Source organism: Pelobates fuscus, chromosome 5 (assembly GCF_036172605.1).
Source record: "Pelobates fuscus isolate aPelFus1 chromosome 5, aPelFus1.pri, whole genome shotgun sequence".
Classification (NCBI taxonomy): Eukaryota; Metazoa; Chordata; class Amphibia; order Anura; family Pelobatidae; genus Pelobates; species Pelobates fuscus.
In genome coordinates this window covers 272292044-272312547 of record NC_086321.1, presented here as the reverse complement: position 1 = coordinate 272312547, position 20504 = coordinate 272292044, and the positions used below count along the sequence as shown (strand labels likewise).

The 20504-nt window shown below is 35.7% G+C and overlaps 1 protein-coding gene across 2 annotated transcripts in view; it reads right to left on the bottom strand.

The window, feature by feature from the left end:
- The window catches only part of HSDL2 (hydroxysteroid dehydrogenase like 2), a 139887-nt gene that overhangs the window by 45786 nt on the left and 73597 nt on the right, over positions 1–20504 (bottom strand). For both annotated transcript variants that reach the window (XM_063455303.1, XM_063455304.1), the window contains exons 4-5: positions 13827–13925; positions 11721–11835 (exon numbers count right to left, since the gene is read on the bottom strand). In XM_063455303.1, the coding sequence (XP_063311373.1) occupies positions 11721–11835; positions 13827–13925 (214 nt within the window). The remainder of the gene's footprint in view (positions 1–11720; positions 11836–13826; positions 13926–20504) is intronic.

Genomic DNA, 20504 nt, shown 5'->3' with positions numbered 1-20504 from the left:
TGAATTTTCTAATATTCTAATCTAATATTCCTCTATTTCACTTGAATATTCTTGCACTTACTACTAAATGAACACGTTACTAATAGAGGTCTTTAAAAGAGGTGAGAGAAAAAGGTAATGGAAAAGGAAAGGAAAGGGATTTAGTTATTTATTTTTTTTCCCCTGAGACTTTCTCAGACTAACCCCGGTAATATAAAATACAGATATGGGGAAATTCTTAAGGGTCGCGCCCTTTGGCCATCTTGGTGGGCCGTCCTTCTTTTGTAGTTATACTACATTGTTTTCATTGTGTTCTAATGGGCATTAATGGATTAGATAGAACTATGTTCTTAGGTAATTCTATTTGTTATGGTGGCACTGGTTCTATGTGTCACCTGACATTTGCGGGTGTTTGTCGATTGTTTTTCTTTTTTTTTTCTCTTTGTGATAATCTTTTTTCTGAGTAGGAGGTACCTAATCCAAACTCTTGTAGCTTTTATATGCTCAGAATAATGTCTATTAACGCCCAGGCCCATAATACTAATAGGAAAAGAAATAGATTATATAACTCTTTAGTTGAACATAACATTCAGGTAGCTTTTCTACAGGAAACTCACTGGCTTAAGGATTCTCAACAAAGATGGGGCGGTGCTAGATACTCAACAATTATTCAGGCCTCTCTTCTAGATAAAAAAAAAAAAAAGGGGGTTGCAATTATTTTTAGTAAAGATATTAATCTCAAAATTATTCACTTGGATTTAGATCGAGACGCCAGATTCATTATTATGGTTTGTAGCATCGACAAACGGATTTATACCTTGGTCAATGTTTACCTTCCAAATGTGGACCCAATGGCAAAATTCTCTGTAATAATGAATAAAGTAGATAAGATTACTAAGGGCTCTTTAATTATAGCCGGAGATTTTAACTGTGTTAATGATCCTAAATTAGATAAGACATTTATACGCTCAACATCGATAAAAGATCTATTAACCCCTTAAGGACCGAGGACGGTTCAGGACCGTCATCGGCATTTTTGCATTGCCGACCGAGGATGGTCCTGAACCGTCCTAACGGTCCAATGTACTTACCCGATCGCCGTCGTTCCCCCGGCGGCGATCGGCGGTGCTCCCGGTGTGGGGAGACTGCCTGCAGCCCAGACAGTCTCCCCATGGCGGATTAGGACCCCTGTGGCCATGTGATCGCCCAACAGGGCGACCACATGGTCACAATAGGTGTCCTAGTCTCTGCCTGCAGGGGGACTGTCTGTGCTGACAGGCAGTCTCCCTGCTTAGTGTAAAATCATAAAAAAAAGAAAGTTTAAAGTTAATAAATAAAAATAATAATTATATATGTGTATATATATATATGATATATAGACGTATATTATATATATATAATATACGTCTAAATATCATATATATAATGTCATACTAAGTGTATTTTTATATTAATATGTACATATATTAATATAAAAATACACTTATAATTAAATTACACACGTGTATATATATAATATATATAATAACTATATATATTGTATATATATTATTATAAACTACAAATAATAAGTAATTTAAATTAAACTAAAAAAATTAAAAATAATAATAAAAATTTAAAAAAAAATTATATATCTATACGAAATTTTATTCTAACTGTATTTTGATATTAATATATATATTTATATAAAATACACTTAGAATGAAATTGTATATATATCTATGTATATATAAATAAATAAAAAGAATACGAACTATTCATATGTCCATATACAAAATTACATAAATAATTATATAAATATACACGTAGACTTCAAATATATAAATATGCATATATATTTAAATTCTACGTGCGTATTTATGTAATATTTTTACATAATTAAGTTATTTTATTGATTGCAATTTAAGGGACCTGCCTGCCAACCCAGGCCGAAAGTCCAGAGAATTTAATTTGCTATCACTGTATTTTACCCTGTAACGTTCTACGACACCCTAAAACCTGTACATGGGGGGTACTGTTTTACTCGGGAGACTTCGCTGAACACAAATATTAGTGATTCAAAACAGTAAAACATATCACAGCGATGATATTGTCAGTGAAAGTGACTTTTTTTTGCATTTTTCACACACAAACAGCACTTTTACTGATGATATAATTGTTGTGATACATTTTCCAGTTTTGAAACACTAATATTTGTGTTCAGCAAAGTCTCCTGAGTATAACAGTACCCCACATGTACAGGTTTTATAGCGTTTTTGAAAGTTACAGGGTCAAATATATGGGTCATATTTTTACATTGAAAATGGCCAGGTTGGTTACGTTGCCTTTGAGAGCGTATGGTAGCCCAGGAATGAGAATTACCCCCATGATGGCATACCATTTGCAAAAGTAGACAACCCAAGGTATTGCAAATGGGGTATGTCCAGTCTTTTTTAGTAACCACTTAGTCACAAACACTGGCCAAAATTAGCGTTCAATTTAGTTTTTTACTTTTTTCACACACAAACAAATATGAACGCTAACTTTGGCCAGTGTATGCGACTAAGTGGCTACTAAAAAAGTCTGGACATACCCCATATTGAATACCCTGGGTTGTCTACTTTAAAAAAAATGTACATGTGGGGTGTTATTTAGCGATTTATGACAGATAATAGTGTTACAATGTCACTATTGATACATTTTAAAAATATAGGTTTTGAAACCGCAATAACCTACTTGTACCTATAGCCCTATAACATGCAAAAAAATAGCAAAAAGCATGTAAACACTGGGTATTTTTAAACTCAGGACAAAATTTGGAATCTATTTAGCAGTTTTTTTCATTCACTTTTGTAGATGAGTAAAAGATTTTTTACATAAAAGTCAAAAAACATGTATTTTTTTCAATTTTTCATCATATTTTTTCATTTTTTAAAAATTAAATTACATGAGATTATATAAATAATGGTATGTAAAGAAAGCCCCTTTTGTCCTGAAAAAAACAATATATAATTTGTATGGGAACAGTAAATGAGAGAGCGGAAAATTACAGCTAAACACAAACACCACAAAAGTGTCAAAAAGATGCCTGGTCGCAAATGTACAACATCGCAAAAAAAGTCCGGTCCTTAAGGGGTTAAACAGGCCAAAAAAATATATAATATTTGTAAACAATACAATCTTCATGATATTTGGAGGTTACTTCATCCATCTGAAAAAGATTATTCCCATTTATCTAGTGTTCATGGTACCTATTCTCGGATCGATTTCTGTTTAGCGGATGCTAACTCGATTTCCCTCTTTAATTCCATAAAAATCAAGGAGAACCCTTGGTCTGATCACAGCTTTATATTATTTGACCTTGGTAATAATTCTTCACAGGTTCATTCTACTTGGAGATTGAACGATGCACTTATCAAGGATGTAAAGAATAGAGAGGAATTGATCAAGCTATTGGAATTTTTTTGGATAGAAAACAGTCCGCTTGACACTTCCCCTTTGGTTAATTGGTGTACGCATAAATCAGTCATGAAAAGGGTATCTAATAAAAATGGGCTATATTATTAAGAAAAACTATGGTAAGAATCTGAAGGACCTATATATTGAATTCTATAAATGTTCAACATTAAATAAACAGCTCCCCTCTCTGAACCTAAGAACTCGCTTAAAAGATCTACAAAACCAAATAAACTTAAAAGAGGAAGAACAAATTAAGATTAATATAAACAAATTAAAGTTAAACAACTATTATACAGGCAACAGAGCTAATACAAATTTAACTAAGAGACTTCAAAATCATTATGCGACTAATAGGGTAGGAAAATTGGTAGATGAACATAACATTTATTCTACTCCCGCCCAAATAGGCGAGAAATTTAGTCAATTCTATCAAGATCTATATAATTTGAAACTGACCCCAAATTTGAAGGACATTCAAAACTACTTGTCCAATACGTTCATTCCAAAAATTCCTCCCCAAGATTTATTAGCTTTAAATAAGAAAATTCTTCCTAATGAAGTTCAAGTTCAAATTCAAAAACTAGCTACAAAGAAAACCCCGGGCCCAGACGTCTTTACTAATTTATATTATAAATACATGATGCTGTTATTGATAAACCCACTAACTGAAATGTTTAATCAAATAGCAGAAAACAAATCTATTCCAAAGGAACTATTACAATCAAATCTTGTTCCTATATTGAAACAAAATAAAGATAGCACTGACCCCAGAAATTATAGACCAATTGTGCTAATTAATGTAGACATGAAGTTATACTTGGACATCACTGAGAGAATTAAAATTATTATACCACCAAATTGGGTTTATACCTGGTAGATGGGCATCGAACAATACTAGAAGGTTAAATCGATATTATAGATTTGGCTAAAAGACATAAGACCCCCCCCTCCTGGCCCTGTCTCTGGACACAGAAAAAGCGTTCGACAGGGTCGGGTGGGTCTATTTAGGTGAGGTTCTTAAGGCCTTTGGTTTTTCTGGGTGGATATATAATGCAATTTTGGCTTTATATTCTGTCCCTTCAGCTAGAACGGTTGGTCCGAATATCACTGCGGGCTGGTTTGATCACAAAAACGGAACAAGGCAGGGGTGTCCTCTCTCACCCCTGCTGTATATTTTAACACTTGAGCCTTTAGCCATCAATATTAGAAACAACTTATTAATTAAGGGTGTCCATACAAGACAAAGAGACATTAAAATTTAACTTTATGCGGATGATGCTCTAGTCACCCTTTCCTCTCCTGAGGATTCACTAGGGCCCCTAATGTCCGAAATTGATAGATATTCAAATTTTAACCTTAATATTTCAAAATCTACAGACTTAACTATGAACATAACCCATGATCAAGTTGATATTTTATCCCAGAGACATAAATTTATCTGGACAGATAAAGAAATAAATTATTTAGGCCTAATAATACCTGCTAATGTCTTTTGTATAATGGAGAGGAACGTTTTGTTGTTAATCACAAATATGAACCACAATCTTAAAAAGTGGAGAATATCTTGGTTAGGAAAAATCAACATACCGTATATACTCGAGTAATACTTGTGCTGAAAAACCCCAACTCGGCTTATACTCGAGTCAATAGTCTGTTATTTGCATTGCCATAATACAGACTGGGGCTGTGGGGGCTGTCAGAGAGTTTACTTACCTCTCCTGCAGCTCCTGTCAGCTCCCTCCACCTCCGCGCCGTCCGTTCAGCACCTCGGTCAGCTCCCGCGGCTCTCGCGAGACTTACAGTGTGAGCTGACAGAAGAGCTGAACAGACGGCGCGGAGAAGGGAGCTGACAGGAGCTGCAGGACAGGTAAGTTACAGCTTTGACAGCCCCCCTCTCCCCCCACTGAACTGCCAATGCTGGACCACCAGGGAAGGAGAGCCCCCCTCCCTGCCATATATCAAGCAGGGAGGGGGGACGAAAAAAATATATAGTAATAATAAAAAAAATAATAAATAATGAAAACATTATAATAATTAAACTAAATAAAAAATAATAATAATAAATAATAAAAAAAATTTAAATAAAAAAAAATTGGCCACCCCCCACCAAGGCTCTGCAACACACACACACACACACACACACACACACACTGCACTCATACACACACAGCATTCATTATACACACACTGTAAATAAATATTCAATTAATATATTTTTTTTAGGATCTAATTTTATTTAGAAATTTACCAGTAGCTGCTGCATTTCCCACCCTAGTCTTATACTCGAGTCAATACGTTTTCCCAGTTTTTTGGGGTAAAATTAGGGGCCTCGGCTTATATTCGGGTCGGCTTATACTCGAGTATATACGGTAATACATTTTTATATTTTACCTAAATGGCTATATTTATTTGCCATGGTCCTACTTAAAATGTCTAAACCATGGTTAGCTATGATCCAATCTAGTTTTATTAAATTTATTTGGAAAAATAAAAAAACAAGAATCACTCAGAAAATATTATTTAAAAAAAAAACTGTCCAAAGGTGGCCTTAGTTTTCCAAACATTACCTCTCTGTATTATGCTTATGTCATCAGGCATATCCACACTCTACAAGACCCACTGCAGAGGTCTGAACCATGGTTTATTATGGAATCTGAGGCAGCTGATACCTCTAGACTACACTATTATATGTGGCTCGATAATAGGGATACTACTAATGAATTTTTCTCTAACTGCCTTACCACTTTGACTTGAACTTTAAAGGCTTGGGCAGAAATTAAGAAAAAGCTGGGTTTTACTCGATGTATCCCAAGGTCATGTAAATTAAACACTCTGGAATTAGTTATTAGTTATTGAAGATCTTTCGTTGAGACATTGGGAAAATATCGATTTATTAACAATTTCCGATATTATGCAAGGGGATAATATTCTTCCCTTCCAACAATTAGTTGATAACTTCCATATCATGCCAAGATAAATATTTACCTACCTCCGAATCAAAAATGTTATTCATAAAAATGTTATTCAAACTTCTTCTCTGTTGGCCAAGAATATATATATATTCTGTAATCGCCCAGTTAAAAAGGTTATTTCTATTGCACACTCGTTGATGGATAATCGGAATGCTGCCCCTCATAAATTAATTACTATTTGGGAACAAGAACTAAAGATTTCATCTAAGGAATGGTTTTCCCCCTTAATTTATATAAATAAATACATTCATTGCTTAAATCTGATAGAATGTCACTTCAAAGTCGCACATAGATGGTATTACATTCCGACAAGACTGGCCAAAATGTATGATACTTATGACCCAGTTTGCTGGAGATGCGGCACTTACCTGGGTTCCTACATACATATTTGGTGGTCTTGCCCCGCAGTTAGACCGTTTTGGTCCTGGGCCTTTAATATTTTTTATACTCTTTCACTTAAGAAATTAAATGAACATCCGGCCTCAGCCCTTTTGCATCTCAATTGGTCTTTTAAGTCTCATAAATATAATTGTTTAGCAACTCATTGTTTCACGACTGCTAAAATCATTATTTCTAGACAATGGAAATCATCAAAACCATTTCAGAAAAACCTTATTAATCATATTGTTTCTCAATTTTTCATGGAAAAAGATATTATCAATAATAAGACAATACTTTAAAAAAAATACGAGTGGTATGTCAATTGGTTACAAAAATGTTCTCAGTTATATGGATAAATTACGTTTAGAATTACCCATTATAAAAGGCACAGAAACTGGGCGTTTGATGTAGTCTTACAAGGTCAAAGCTGCATTAACAATTGCATGAATATTTTGTTATGGTAATTGTCCTATTCTAATTGGGTGTGGGTTTTCCTCTTTTTTTTTGGTCTGCTTTTGTGTTTTCTTTTACTTTGTATGAAGACTTTGAATTCATGTTATTTGAATCTTGTTCTTTGTATTTGTCATGTATGGAAAAAACAAGAAAAAAAAATGGTGAAAACCGTCTTAATAAAGAATAAAAAGTAAAAAAAAAAAAAAAAAACAAAAAAACAAAAAAAAACAACAACACACCTTTTCTTTGGTATATGTGCAGTACCTGTAGGATGCTCTACTCTGTGAAGGACTAGTAACCTCTGCAATAAAATATGTAAATAATTACAGCATACTCTTCATACTCCTACCTTAAATATCGGCTAGGAACCCCAAGTCCTGAGTACAGTGTTTATTAGAAACACTATACTAATGAAAAAATTAATTTATGACAAGTAAAATTTCTGTTTTTCCTGGCATACAGCGGCAATCCCTGTGAGACCTTATACCCAAAAGAAGCTTCTGAGGATGAAAAGAGGTCTAGCCTATAGTGATTAATATCTTAGATATCCTCTGGAAACACCAATGTTTTTTCAGTGCAGGATGTCACCAACACTCTAATGGAATGTGCTCTAATCTGAGAAGGTAGAGGTTGCCCGTTGACTTCATAGGCCATTTTAATGGTCTCTGTTAACCATCTCGCAATTGTGGGTTTGGAGGCTTCTTTACCTTTATATGCAGCCTGGAAATTTACACAAACGTAATCAGAGGACCTGAAATCTGCTGATCTGTTAAGGTAAATTTCTAGAGCTCTATTGACATCCAAGTGGTGTAACTTAGCTTCCTTAAGTAACAAAGGAGAATAGCATGAAGCAGAAAGGATGATAGGTTGGTTGATGTTGGCTTTAGATAGGATCAAGAACTACTTTGTCCTGATGGAAAATGGTAAAGTTCTCCAAACAAGAGAGTGATTGAATTTCACCTACTCTTCTGGCAGACATAATTGCCACAAGGAAGGCAGTATTTAAGCATAACAACTTTGTTCAGACCTCCTCCAGAGGGTCAAATCGGTATTCTCAGAGAGCATTGAGAACCAGTGACCAATCCCTTGTTGGAAAAAAGTACTTGCATGGAAGTTGTTAAAGCAAAATGGATTTAAAATCTCCTGATAAGAATATTAAAGGCTAGATCTGCAATGAGGAAATTAATAAGTGTGGATATCTGGACTTTCAGGGTAGAGACACTAAGACCTATTAAAAAAGCCATCTTGTAGGAAGCTCAGAATGACTTCAATGGAAGGAAAAAAGACTCAGACAATGAATTTCTTTCAGATTATCAAGTAGATTTTGGACATAGATTTTCTAGTCGAGTTCAGAAGTAGATCTAGCTGTCAATCTGAACATCTGTAGTGTGTCGTTCAGAGAAAGTTCACAATATGCCAGAGCCATATGAACCTTGATAACTTTTCCTATAATCCAGGGTTTCCAAAGCCATAAGCACATTCAGCACTTTAATTTCTCTGCCTTCGGAGGAGTGAAAAGTCTCTTTTGTGGACCATATGCCTTGATGCAGCCAGAATTCAGATAATCACCCCAACCGATCTTTGAGGTGTCTGTCGTGATTGTGACCAATTCCTTTTGACGGAAAGACACGTCTAGGCACAAAAAGTTTGGATCAATCCACCAATTCGATTTGCTATTAACTTTTATTAAAAGGCTGTCCTCGGTCTAAGACTTCCTCTTCCCTGACCAAGTCTGCAGGATTTTCCATTGCAGAGGACTTATTTGTGCTTTTGCTCATTTTACAGCTGGAAAGGATGAGGTGAGAATTCAGAGTACTCATGGCCTCTCTGATAGAGCATGTTATAACAGTTTGAAGGTCAGAAACCTTTTTTTCTGATTTTCTTGATCTTGAGAGGAGGAAGGTGAAGAGAAAGGGACCTTGGAGGTCACAACGAGACCTAGGAACAAAATACTTGTTGTGGAGAATAGATGAGACTTCTCAGTTGAGCAACCATCCATGATCTTGTAATGTCTGGGTCATGGTTTTGATATTCCTATATACCATGAAGATGACAACTCAAGTCGACTTTGAGAAATAAATAGTCTAGATAATGGGAGATTGAAATACCCTTTTGTTGTTTTGGTGCAAAAACAAGTGTTGAATAAACCCCTTGAAATTCTTGTTGATTTAGAAGCTTCTCTATCATGCCATTTTTTTTTAATTATTTTTAAGAATAGGTATTTCGGAGAGTAGTGTCTCTGCTTTTACCTGATAGGGTTAGTAAGAAAAAAAGAACTACAAAGTTTTTTTTTCTTGTTCTAAAAACCCGGACCTTGTATCTTGTTCTAAAAACCCGGACCTTGTTTCTGATTGTGTTCATCACCCACAGATTTTGGGTCGTAAGTTCCCACTGCTGAATGAATGCTTGTAAGCTTCCTCCCACTTTTATTCTGGTGTCAAAAATATTGTCCTGTGTGCTATTGTCTTGTTTCTCACTAGGCCTAAAATCAAGGCATTCTCTGTGAAAATTGCAAAACCGATCATTATATTGGAATGATCTCTGGCAGTGAGACGAGAACGTCCTGTTCCATTTATACCGCCTGACTTGAGGAAGAGCCATTTTAGTGTTGAACAACTGCTTTAGAAGTAATTCTAATGGAAAACCAAATAGCTTGAGTCTCTCAAAAAGAAAGTTTGCAAAACACATACTTCTTGGACAGCAAACACAATGCCTTAGGAGAAGGAAATTGAAATTGGATCCAATTTATATAGTGAAGCAGGGCACATCTGAAAACCAAACATCAAAATATTGGAAATAAAAGGAATTATTTCCACCTTAAAGACCATGTGAGGAAGTGGGGGGGTAGGGGAAGCTGGTGACATGCTGTCCCTGTTCTGACAAACACCCTTACTGTCAGACAGGCCTGCACAGTTTAAATAGACTAGGCACAATTTAAATTTTGCAACAAAACTCCCAAAACTCTGCATGATTATTGGCACACTGCTGAAATAGCCTACCTTACGCCTGTTTCGCACTTCCACTGTGCATGACGAAAAAAATAGACCAATCTGCCGCACCAGAATTTTGACTGTCTTTAAGGCAGGTACCCTTTAGCTCACCTCCCAGGGAGCGATCTGGCAAATCACCCTAGCAGCAGTCCGTGTGCTTCACCAAAAGAAGAGAACCACAGAGGACCTGTCTAGCCAGCGAGACAAGTAAGAACTGAGTAATTCCAAGTCGATATTTAAGATAGGAGTAGGAGAAGTACTATTGCAGAGGTTACTCGTTCATTAAGTAGAACATCCAACATGTATTGCTGCTATATGCCAGGCAAAAATGGTTTCCTTTTAAATCAGATGATGACTTACTTTAAAAGTGGTTATCTCCTGCTCTGTAAATTTTACTTTAATCACACACAGAAGGATTCTGCAGCGACGTCACACCATCGGGTGAACCTAAAGCGCATGCGTGGCAAGGGCATCACAGTTTTCCCACAGGAAAGCAGCATTGAATCAGTGCTTTCCTATGAGGATTTTGAAGACACTGGACGTTTTGCATTAGGATGTCCAAAATCGTTTCACAAATTAAACTCAGTTAGAATGCAGGAAGTCTTAAACCTGCAATGTAAACATTGACGTTTGTTGTAAACCACAACAGGAGCACTTCACTCAGACAACTTAAATGAAATGAAGTGGTCTGGGTGCCTATAGCGTCTCTGTAACTTCTAAATTGCACTAAACTGACCTATACATAAAAATGGCTTCATTAAGCTAAAGTAGTTTTGATACCTTTAAATTCAAAGTAATGATATTCTTTTAATGTAAATTTTAAAAGTATACTCTAATCACCAACCAACTTAAGCTTAGATCATACACCTGCAATTTCACTGCTCAAGCAATTCTCTGCCATTTTAGAGTCAAGTCACTTTTGTTTCTGTTTATGCAGTTCTCGCCACACCTCCCCTGACTCAAACAGCCTACATGAAAACAATGGTTTCATTGTCAGTCAGATGTTACAGCATGTGCGTGCACGCGCTGAAATGCTTTATGTCCGACGGGTGTTTCCTCTTTTTTTTTTATGAAAATATGCATTATTAAATGATTACATGTTTTAGTTTGGGGTATGTATACTAAACAATGACTTTTTTGTTTTGTATTTGTCCATTGGTGTGTCCCTTTAACTCCTTAATTGCAGAAAAATAAGCAGTGAAACCGCACGGGCATGATCCAAGTTGTTTTGGTGCTCATAGTGTCCCTTTAAATGGTCCATTATTGATGAATAGGTTTGCTTTTTTACAGAATAGTGACATTACACATAAAAAAAATAAAAAGAAGATATTTGCTTTGTATTTCTCCCATTCAGACTGTATTCCTACAGAAGAATAAAGAGGCAAAAAAAAAAAGTGAAACACCAAAACAGCTTTGTTTTGCACCTGCTTTCAATCATGTTTTTTACATTCAAATAAAGCTGTTTAGCCTGATAAGAAGGAGTCAATAGTGGTCAACAAATACATACGTGAGATATGTCCCCCTGGTATTGATACCCATCATAAGATCAACCTTTTTCATGGGGGTGTCAATAGTATTAGTCAAACTGATAGCACTAGCATTGTTCACCAAGATATCGATTCCTGAATAATAAAAACATAATAGAAAATCACTACTGGAAACAAGATAACAAAAGCAATGAAGAAATTGTGTTAACACACATTCTATAAAAGGAATAATAATATAACATCATCTGCTAGTGGAATGTCAACTATAGTCTCCAGCAGACTGAGCTAATTTCTGATCACCCACTTATCCTGTGTTAATTGAAGCTGCTGGCAGGGGAATTCATGTCAAATGTCAAATATTCTAGTCTCTAAATTAGGAAGCCTTCCCAATATGTGCTTATACAGTTATGATGAGGGAAAACTGATCTGTGTTAAGTGAGCTATTCTGGAAAGAGAGGAGATAACCCTAAAAGAATTATAAGGCATATAATGCAGCTGTAGAAAATGATACTACCGCATAAACCATAAAATAAAAAAATACAATTGCATTTCATAATGGTTGAAGAAACTAGAAATGCTCTCTTTCATTGTGTTTCATCAGGGTCCTTCTCACCTTCTGATCCAATGAATCTATATTTGTAATTGTATTAACTGTACATGCATTGTATCTATACAGTGTACAACTCAACATCGCTTTACAAATCAAATCTAGAAAAATATCAGAAATTGAGGTTTTAGTGCAGTGTGTAATTTACATGAAATGTGTTTTGTTGCTTCCCAAGTGAAGTAGAAGACATGCTTTATTCATATAACAATTTACAGGAGGTCATCCAGTGTGTTCTCCACTGGTTGAATGACATAGCCAAAGGCAGCCTATATGCAGACATAATGTATAAAAATTCAAGTTGTAAAGACTATTATTAACTATCACATTTCTAATCTTGCTAATACAGTTAAATAGCTAGTAAGGGATCTACACTTTTACCTTTGCATTGCAGAGACAACAGTTCAGATTCTATAGAATAAAATGAGAGGCTCCTGATTGGCCAATCTACTTCCTGGTGTGGGCAAAGCTTAATATTGATGATGCAAAGTACAACTTTCGGGTGCAACACTTAAAGCAGTCATTTTTAAAGCAAATAGCTTTTTTTTCTTTTACTTTTTTCCCCCAGTTTTTTTTTTTTTTTTTCATCTTCTAACTTATGGAGCAGCTATACAAGAACCACAGCTTTGGTAAATAAAAAAAAATTCAATTTCCATTTAGTGGTACAAGGTTGATGCATGAGATATGCATAAGGTTATCCTAACTATAAGATAAGGCCAGGGACTAATGAAAGTATTTTTAAAAATTGGGCAGACTAGATGGGCCGAATGGTTCTTATCTGCCGTCACATTCTATGTTATGTCTCCATCGACATTTCCTATTACCATTATTCTCTCTTTCTCTATTACCTTTCTCCTATTGGAGCTTTTTGAATCTCTATCGAGCTTGTAATTCAAATGTTACCTTCCTCTACTACTTTTTATACTCTTGTAATTTTAATAGATGTAGTTTTGAATTGCACTGTAGAATATTACTTACTCTGAGTTACATGTTTTTTGCGGTTTTGAGCAAATGATATTTGATCTCTTGAGAATTACGTTTTATTATTATTGGCATTGTCACATTACTCCAACATGTGTGGGTTTTCACAAACAATCTTTATTTTATTATTTTGATACTTTACCATTAACTGCTAATAACTGCCTATAAATTAAGGGCACTAGGTCTGGCTTGTAGTTACTAAGCTTTGATAAACACTCTCAGAGAGATTTTTTCTGTTTTATATTGCATTCTATATGAATGCAAGTCAGTTATGTTATGGCATTTCTCCTTTTAATTCCTGTATCCCTTACTTATTTTCATAAAACTACATATTAAATTGAACAAAAAAAGTAAATGAGAAAAATGAATTACATATATAACATCCACCATGTGAAGTTTAAAGAAGAAAGCTTGGTGGTGCACATTACCGCTCCTGTGCACCATCAAGCTACGTGACCACTGCCAGTATATCAAAATATTAAATGATTGCCAGCTTCAATACTAAAATGTAATACAATACCCATGCCATAAAGTGCCATACCTCCAAACGCGTTGACTGCTTTTTCCACAGCATCACTGATTTGCTTCTCATCTCTTACATCGACTACGCATGGTAATGCCTTTCCTCCAGCAGCTTCAACTAGTGTAGAAAAACAGTTTTACAAGCAGACCGTATGACATTATGACATTATGTACATAAAGAGTTACATAAAGGAGCGAGAGTATTTTTTTTTTTTTTTTTTAAAGATGCCAAAAAAAACAGTATCAGCATTCATACACAATACATATATTCTACCTATCTTGAAATGGGCCTAAGTTGATGCTTTCAACCTATAACCAATGCTCAAGATTCCGTAGTACTGCAGGGGCCCAAAGATGAGGCAAAGGGGGCAAGCAGGGGCCAAAAGAGGAGGCAAAGGGACCAAGGTGCAATGAAGAAAACATTGGGGACTGGAGTACAGGGCTCATTTTATGACAACGCATAGCAAATTAATTAGAGATATTGATCTGACAACCACCTTGACTTAGGACAGTCAGTGGGTCAGAGTCATTTGGCTTTTCAGCTTTTCTAAAATGCCATTTGATTCTGGCCACTGACTGCAATGTTAGTATATCTGACAATGTCCTAAAAGAGACACTGTACTGCAATGTTCCTTTAAGACCCTAGGGTAAACTGCAGGTAAAATGTAAATATCTAAAAGCCTAATTGTAACAAACAGTTGCATCAGATTGAAAGTTCTAGTACAGGGGTAGGCAACCTTTGGCACTCCATATGTTGTGCACTCCATCTCCCATGATGCTCTTAGTTAAAAAAAAAAAAAATGCAGACAAAGCATCATGGGAGATGGAGTGCACAACATCTGGAGTGCCAAATGTTGCCTACCCCTGTTCTAATATTTAGTTAATAGCAACTAACCTTAAAGGGATACTTTAGTCACCAAAACAACGTTGGCTTAATGAAGCAACTTTGGTGTATAGATCATGCCCCTGCAGTCTCACTTACCAATTTTCTGCTATTTATGAGTTAATTCACTTTGTTTATAGTGCCCTCCCTGCATGTGACTTACACACCATTCCTAAAAAAGACTTCCTTTAAACTTCCTTTATTGCATATTCTGTTTAATTTAGAATTTCTTATCTCCTGCTCGGTTTTTAGCCTTCTAGACCTTGCAGGAGCCTACTGTGTGCGATTAAAGGGACTCTATATGCACCAAAACAAATATAACTTAAAGGAGCAGTTCTTATGTACAGCTCATTCCCCTGCAGCCTCACTGCTCAATTCTCTGCAATTTAGGATTTATCACCTCCTTGTATGTGACTTGCACTGCCTTTCAAAACAATACTTAAAAAGCAACCTAGATATTTTAGGTTCCTTTGTTGCACAGATAAGAGTTTCTTATCACCTGCTACATTAATATCCTTCTAGACCATACAGGAGCTTCCATGTGTGATTAAAGTTTAATTGACAGAGCAGGAGATAAAAACTTCTAAACCAGATTGAAAATTAAACCATTACTTTCATGCAGGCTTTGTCAGTCACAGCCAGGGAAGGTGTGGCTAGGGCTTAATAAGCAGAAGCAAAAGTTATTTGACTCCTAAATTGCACAGCATTGAGCCGTGAGACTGCAGAGGCATGATCCATACACCAAAACTGCTTAAATAAACGCAAGTTGTTTTGATGCCTATAGTATCCCTTTTAAATTTAATTTACAGTGGAAGAATAAAAAAAAAAAAAAAAAAAAAGTCTTAAGCATCCATTAAGTTAACATTGGCAGCTGATCCAATTTGTAGAAATTATTTGGCTTCCATCTTATCTGTAGAGACATTTCCATAGGCTAGGACTGATTGATCAAGTCCAAAGCTTTCCCTCTATTTAATGATGCAGATCAGTTTTTTCTTTATTTAAAAAAAAAAAAAGCCATAACACTTTGTACAGAGACAAATCCACCTATACAGTTTATACATTGTTTGATGTTGAGTCAAATGTGTGAAATACTACAAACTTTTGAATAGAATTCATGAAATCCGTGTAAAAAGAAATTGCAGAGTTCCAACAGATGGAGAGGGCATCCAATATTTCCAGACTGTCTATCCTGGAGAGAAAAAACTTGGTCAACTTGATGTTGTCTTTCTTGGCCATTTCTGGAAGTCCATAGTTGTCTATCTACTTGAAAATATCTAAGATGAGTTAGAGACCAATTTGACTCTGGGTCACTTTGGATCTGCTTAATTGATCTGCCAGGATATTGCCTGACCCTTTTATGAGGACTGCATGTAACAATAGAAGATGAAGTTATGACCAGTTCATTAACTTATCTGACAGCAAAGCCTGACTAACAGATCTTGTGCAGTCTTAGTGATTTAGGTAAGAAACTGTGGTAGAGTTGTTGGACCTTATCTGAATCCACTAATTTTCTAGCAGATAATAAAATTAGCTACATAGTTGAAGGGCCACTACAGCTTAATGCAGTTGTTCTGGCAAGTATAAAAGCTCCCTTCAGGCATTTTCATGTAAACACTACCTTTTCAGAGAAAAGGCAGTGTTTACATTGCCCCTAGGGACACCTCCAAGTGGCCACTCCTTAGAAGGCCACTGGAGGGGTTTCCTGGCTCAGGGCTGCACAGTAAACAGCCCTGCCGTTCAGCGTCCCCACACTCTGCATGGGGACGCTGAATTTTCCTCATAGAGATGCATTGATTTAATGCATCTCTATGAGGAGGTGCTGATTGGCCAAAATGGTGTTTGGCCATGCCCCCTTGACAATTTTAGTCAATCCAATGCTTTCCCTATGGGAAAGCATTGGATTGGCTTAAATCAGCAATTTTGATAATGTCACCAAGGGGGCGGGGCCAGCACTGGCAGACCCGTGGAGAACTGAAAATAAGGTGAATTTTAACCCATTCTGAGGGGGCTAAGGGAGGGGGGCAAGCCACCTAAATGGTGGGTTTTCACTATAGTGTCAGGAATACATGTTTGTGTTCCTGACCCTATAGTGATCCTTTAAGTTTGATGATTGGAGACATTTGTTTCGGTTCCAAATGACCTTGTAGAGGGCTCCCCATCCTGAACCTGAAACATCTTTTATAAATATTTTGAATGTAATAGGCCTGAAGGATATTCCTTGTAGGAGAAAGGGACTTGTGATCCAGCACTTGAGTTTTGTTTTTCCAGATTTCCATCATTTAACCCCTTCAGGACCGCTGACGGTTCAGGACCGTCAGCGGTAAAACGTGCGTTTGGACCGCTGACGGTCCTGAACCGTCATAACGGTTTTGGGCTACTTACCTGATCGCCGTCGGTCCCACGGCGGCGATCAGTTCTCCTCCCGGTCCAGGGGGACTGCCTGTCTGCCCGGGCAGTCCCCCCTCGGCAGATCAGGACCCCACGGCCATGTGATCACTCGATCACATGACCGCAATAGGGGTCTTTGTATCTGCCTGCAGGGGGACTGTCTGTGCTGACAGGCAGTCTCCCTGCAAGTGTAAAATCATAAAATAAAGTTAAAAAAAAAACAATCAGTGTAAAAAAAATTATAATATGTGTATATATATGATATATATACATGTATTATATCTATATATATAATATATGTATATGTATCATATATATAATGTCACACTAAGTGTATTTTTATATTTATATATACGTATATTAATATAAAAATACACTTATATTTAAATTACACACGAATATATACAATATATATAATAACTATATATATGGTATATATATTATTATAAAATACAAATAATATGTTAATAAAAATAAATAACAAAAAATAAAAATAATTTTTAATAATTAAAAAAAAATTATATATATATATTCAATTTTATTCTAACAGTATTTTGATATTGATATATATATTTATATCAAAATACACTTAGAATGTAATGATATATATATCTATGTATAAATAAATAAATAAAAATAATACGAAATATACATATGTCCACATACAAAATTACATTATTAATTTCATAAATATACACGTAGACGTCAAATATATAAATATGTATATATATTAAAATTCTACGTGCATATTTATGTAATATTTTTACCTAATTAAGTAATTTTAATGATTGCAATTTGAGGGACCTGCCTGCCAACCCAGGCCAAAAGTCCAGATAATTTAATTTGCTAGCACTGTGCTTAACCCTGTAACTTTCTATGACACCCTAAATCCTGTACATGGGGGTACTGTTTTACTCGGGAGACTTCGCTGAACACAAATATTAGTGTTTCAAAACAGTAAAACATATCACAGCGATGATATTGTCAGTGAAAGTGAAGTTTTTTGCATTTTTCACACACAAACAGCTCTTTCACTGAGGATATTATTGCTGTGATATATTTTACTGTTCTGATACACTAATATTTGTGTTCAGCGAAGTCTCCTGAGTATAACAGTACCCCACATGTAGAGGTTTTATAGTGTTTGTGAAAGTTACAGGGTCAAATATAAGGCTTGATTTTTTTTTATTGAAATTTGTCAGATTGGTTAGGTTGCCTTTGACAGCGTATGGTAGCCAAGGAATGAGAATTAGCCCCATGATGGCATACCATTTACAAAAGAAGACAACCCAAGGTATTGCAAATGGGGTATGTTCAGCCTTTTTTAGTAGCCACTTAGTCACAAACACCGGCCAAAGTTAGCGGTTTTTGCATTTTTAACACACAAACAAATATAAATGCTAACTTTGGCCAGTGTTTGTGACTAGGTGGCTACTAAAAAAGACTGGACATACCCCATTGTAAATACCCTGGGTTGTCTACTTTAAAAAATATGTACATGTTAGGTGTGTTTCGGGGATTTATGACAGATAACGGTGTAACAATGTCACTATTGATACATTTAAAATATATATATATTGAAACAGCAATTTCCTACTTGTATTTATAGGCCTATAACTTGCAAAAAAAAGCAATAAAGCATGTAAACACTGGGTGTTTTTAAACTCGGGACAAAATTTTGAATCTATTTAGCAGTTTTTTTCATTAGCTTTTGTAGATAAGTAAAAGATTTTTCAAGTAAAAGTCCAAAAACATGTTTTTTTTTTTATTTTTCACCATATTTCATTATTTTTTTTAAATACAATATATGACATAATATAAATACTGGTATGTAAAGAAAGCCCTTCTTGTCTTGAAAAAAACAATATATAACTTGTATGGGAACCGTAAATGAGAGAGCGGAAAATTACAGCTAAACACAAACACCACAAAAGTGTTAAAACTGCTCTGGTCCTTAACGTACAAACATCGCAAAAACAGGCCGGTCCTGAAGGGGTTAATCAAGAGACAGAATAGAGTGATTGGTCTCCTGCAGGATGTTTCTCTGAAGTCAAAGCATAGCAACCATGTCTCAGTACACTACAGGTACAATGATGTCAGAAGTAGTCTTATGGCCCTCTGAAGCTGCATACTCTATTTTGATTTTTTTTTTTTTTTTTTTTTAACTAAACTTACTTCTAGAATTATTTTCCTTTTTTTAACTGGCAGAAATACCTTAATTACTACTGAAGCTAAATTCAGACTCAGGAATTAGATTGAACTCTTCGAAACAAGTTGAGATTTTATTCCAATTTTTTATCCCAGCCATGCCTGATTAAAAATGAGGTTACAGAGTTTAAGTCTTCCCATAAATGATCTTCTGTTCGTGCTAGAATAAGCTAGTCATTTAGGTAAAAGTAGGACAGAAATTTCCTGAGAGGAGTCAAGAGGGTTGTAAAAAAAAAAAAAAACAACCTTTCGGTAAGGGAACAACGTTAAGGGCAGAGATCTGAACTGGATAACATTTTCCCTCCTTTTAAAATAAAACCTGACATCTCCAGCTTTATTGTTCAATTAAAATGTGCAGATAGATCTTTTAGATCCAAAGATCTAAAAGACCTAAGATCTAAAAGACCTAACTCCTTTTATGATTTGTTGCGTAGCTGAAGCTATGAATTCCATTCTTAATTTCTGCCTTTACGTTCACAGACTTAAGAATGAGAATGGGGCAAAAAAGTTTTGTCAGTTTTATTATTTCTTTTTGTCCATAAATACATTTCTTGATATTTCACTTGGAAAGGTATTACTTTGAATTAGCTTTTTCTTTAAAGTCAGGATTGTCTTTTCACTCTTTGAGAGTGATCACATGGCCCCCGGGGGCCTCATTTGCCGGGGGAGGGCTGCCTGGGCTATCAGGCAGCCCTCCAGAAGAGGATCGCGGCGGAGGTGAGTACACCGGAACTCCTGGGGGCTTAAGCCGTTACGGCGTTCTATGCCACCGCAACGGCTTTAAAGCCCTTTTAATGCGGGACGGCATAGAATGCCGTTAAGGGGTTAATTGATGGATTTTATTTATATATATATATATATATATATATATATACACACACACACACACACAAACACACATACATACATACATACATACATACACACACCCTTTTTTTTTTTTTTTTTTAAACCAGCTTGATTCTTCCTCAATTTTTGATCAAGAATGGTTTTCAGGAGTCACATCTCGTTTCTGTTTCAGACACTGCTTCTTTATATAAAAATTGTGCTTGCCTTCTATGTAACTGTTACAAATGGCTATTTGTAACTGGCCCTTTAAATGAAAAATTGCCCTGCTTCCCTGGATTGTGGAGAAGCCTATTTGCCAGCCTCCTGCCTCATGACTATGGCCCCTGGAAGATTGTGCCCCTGAAAATGTATTAACTTTTATTGGTGTGT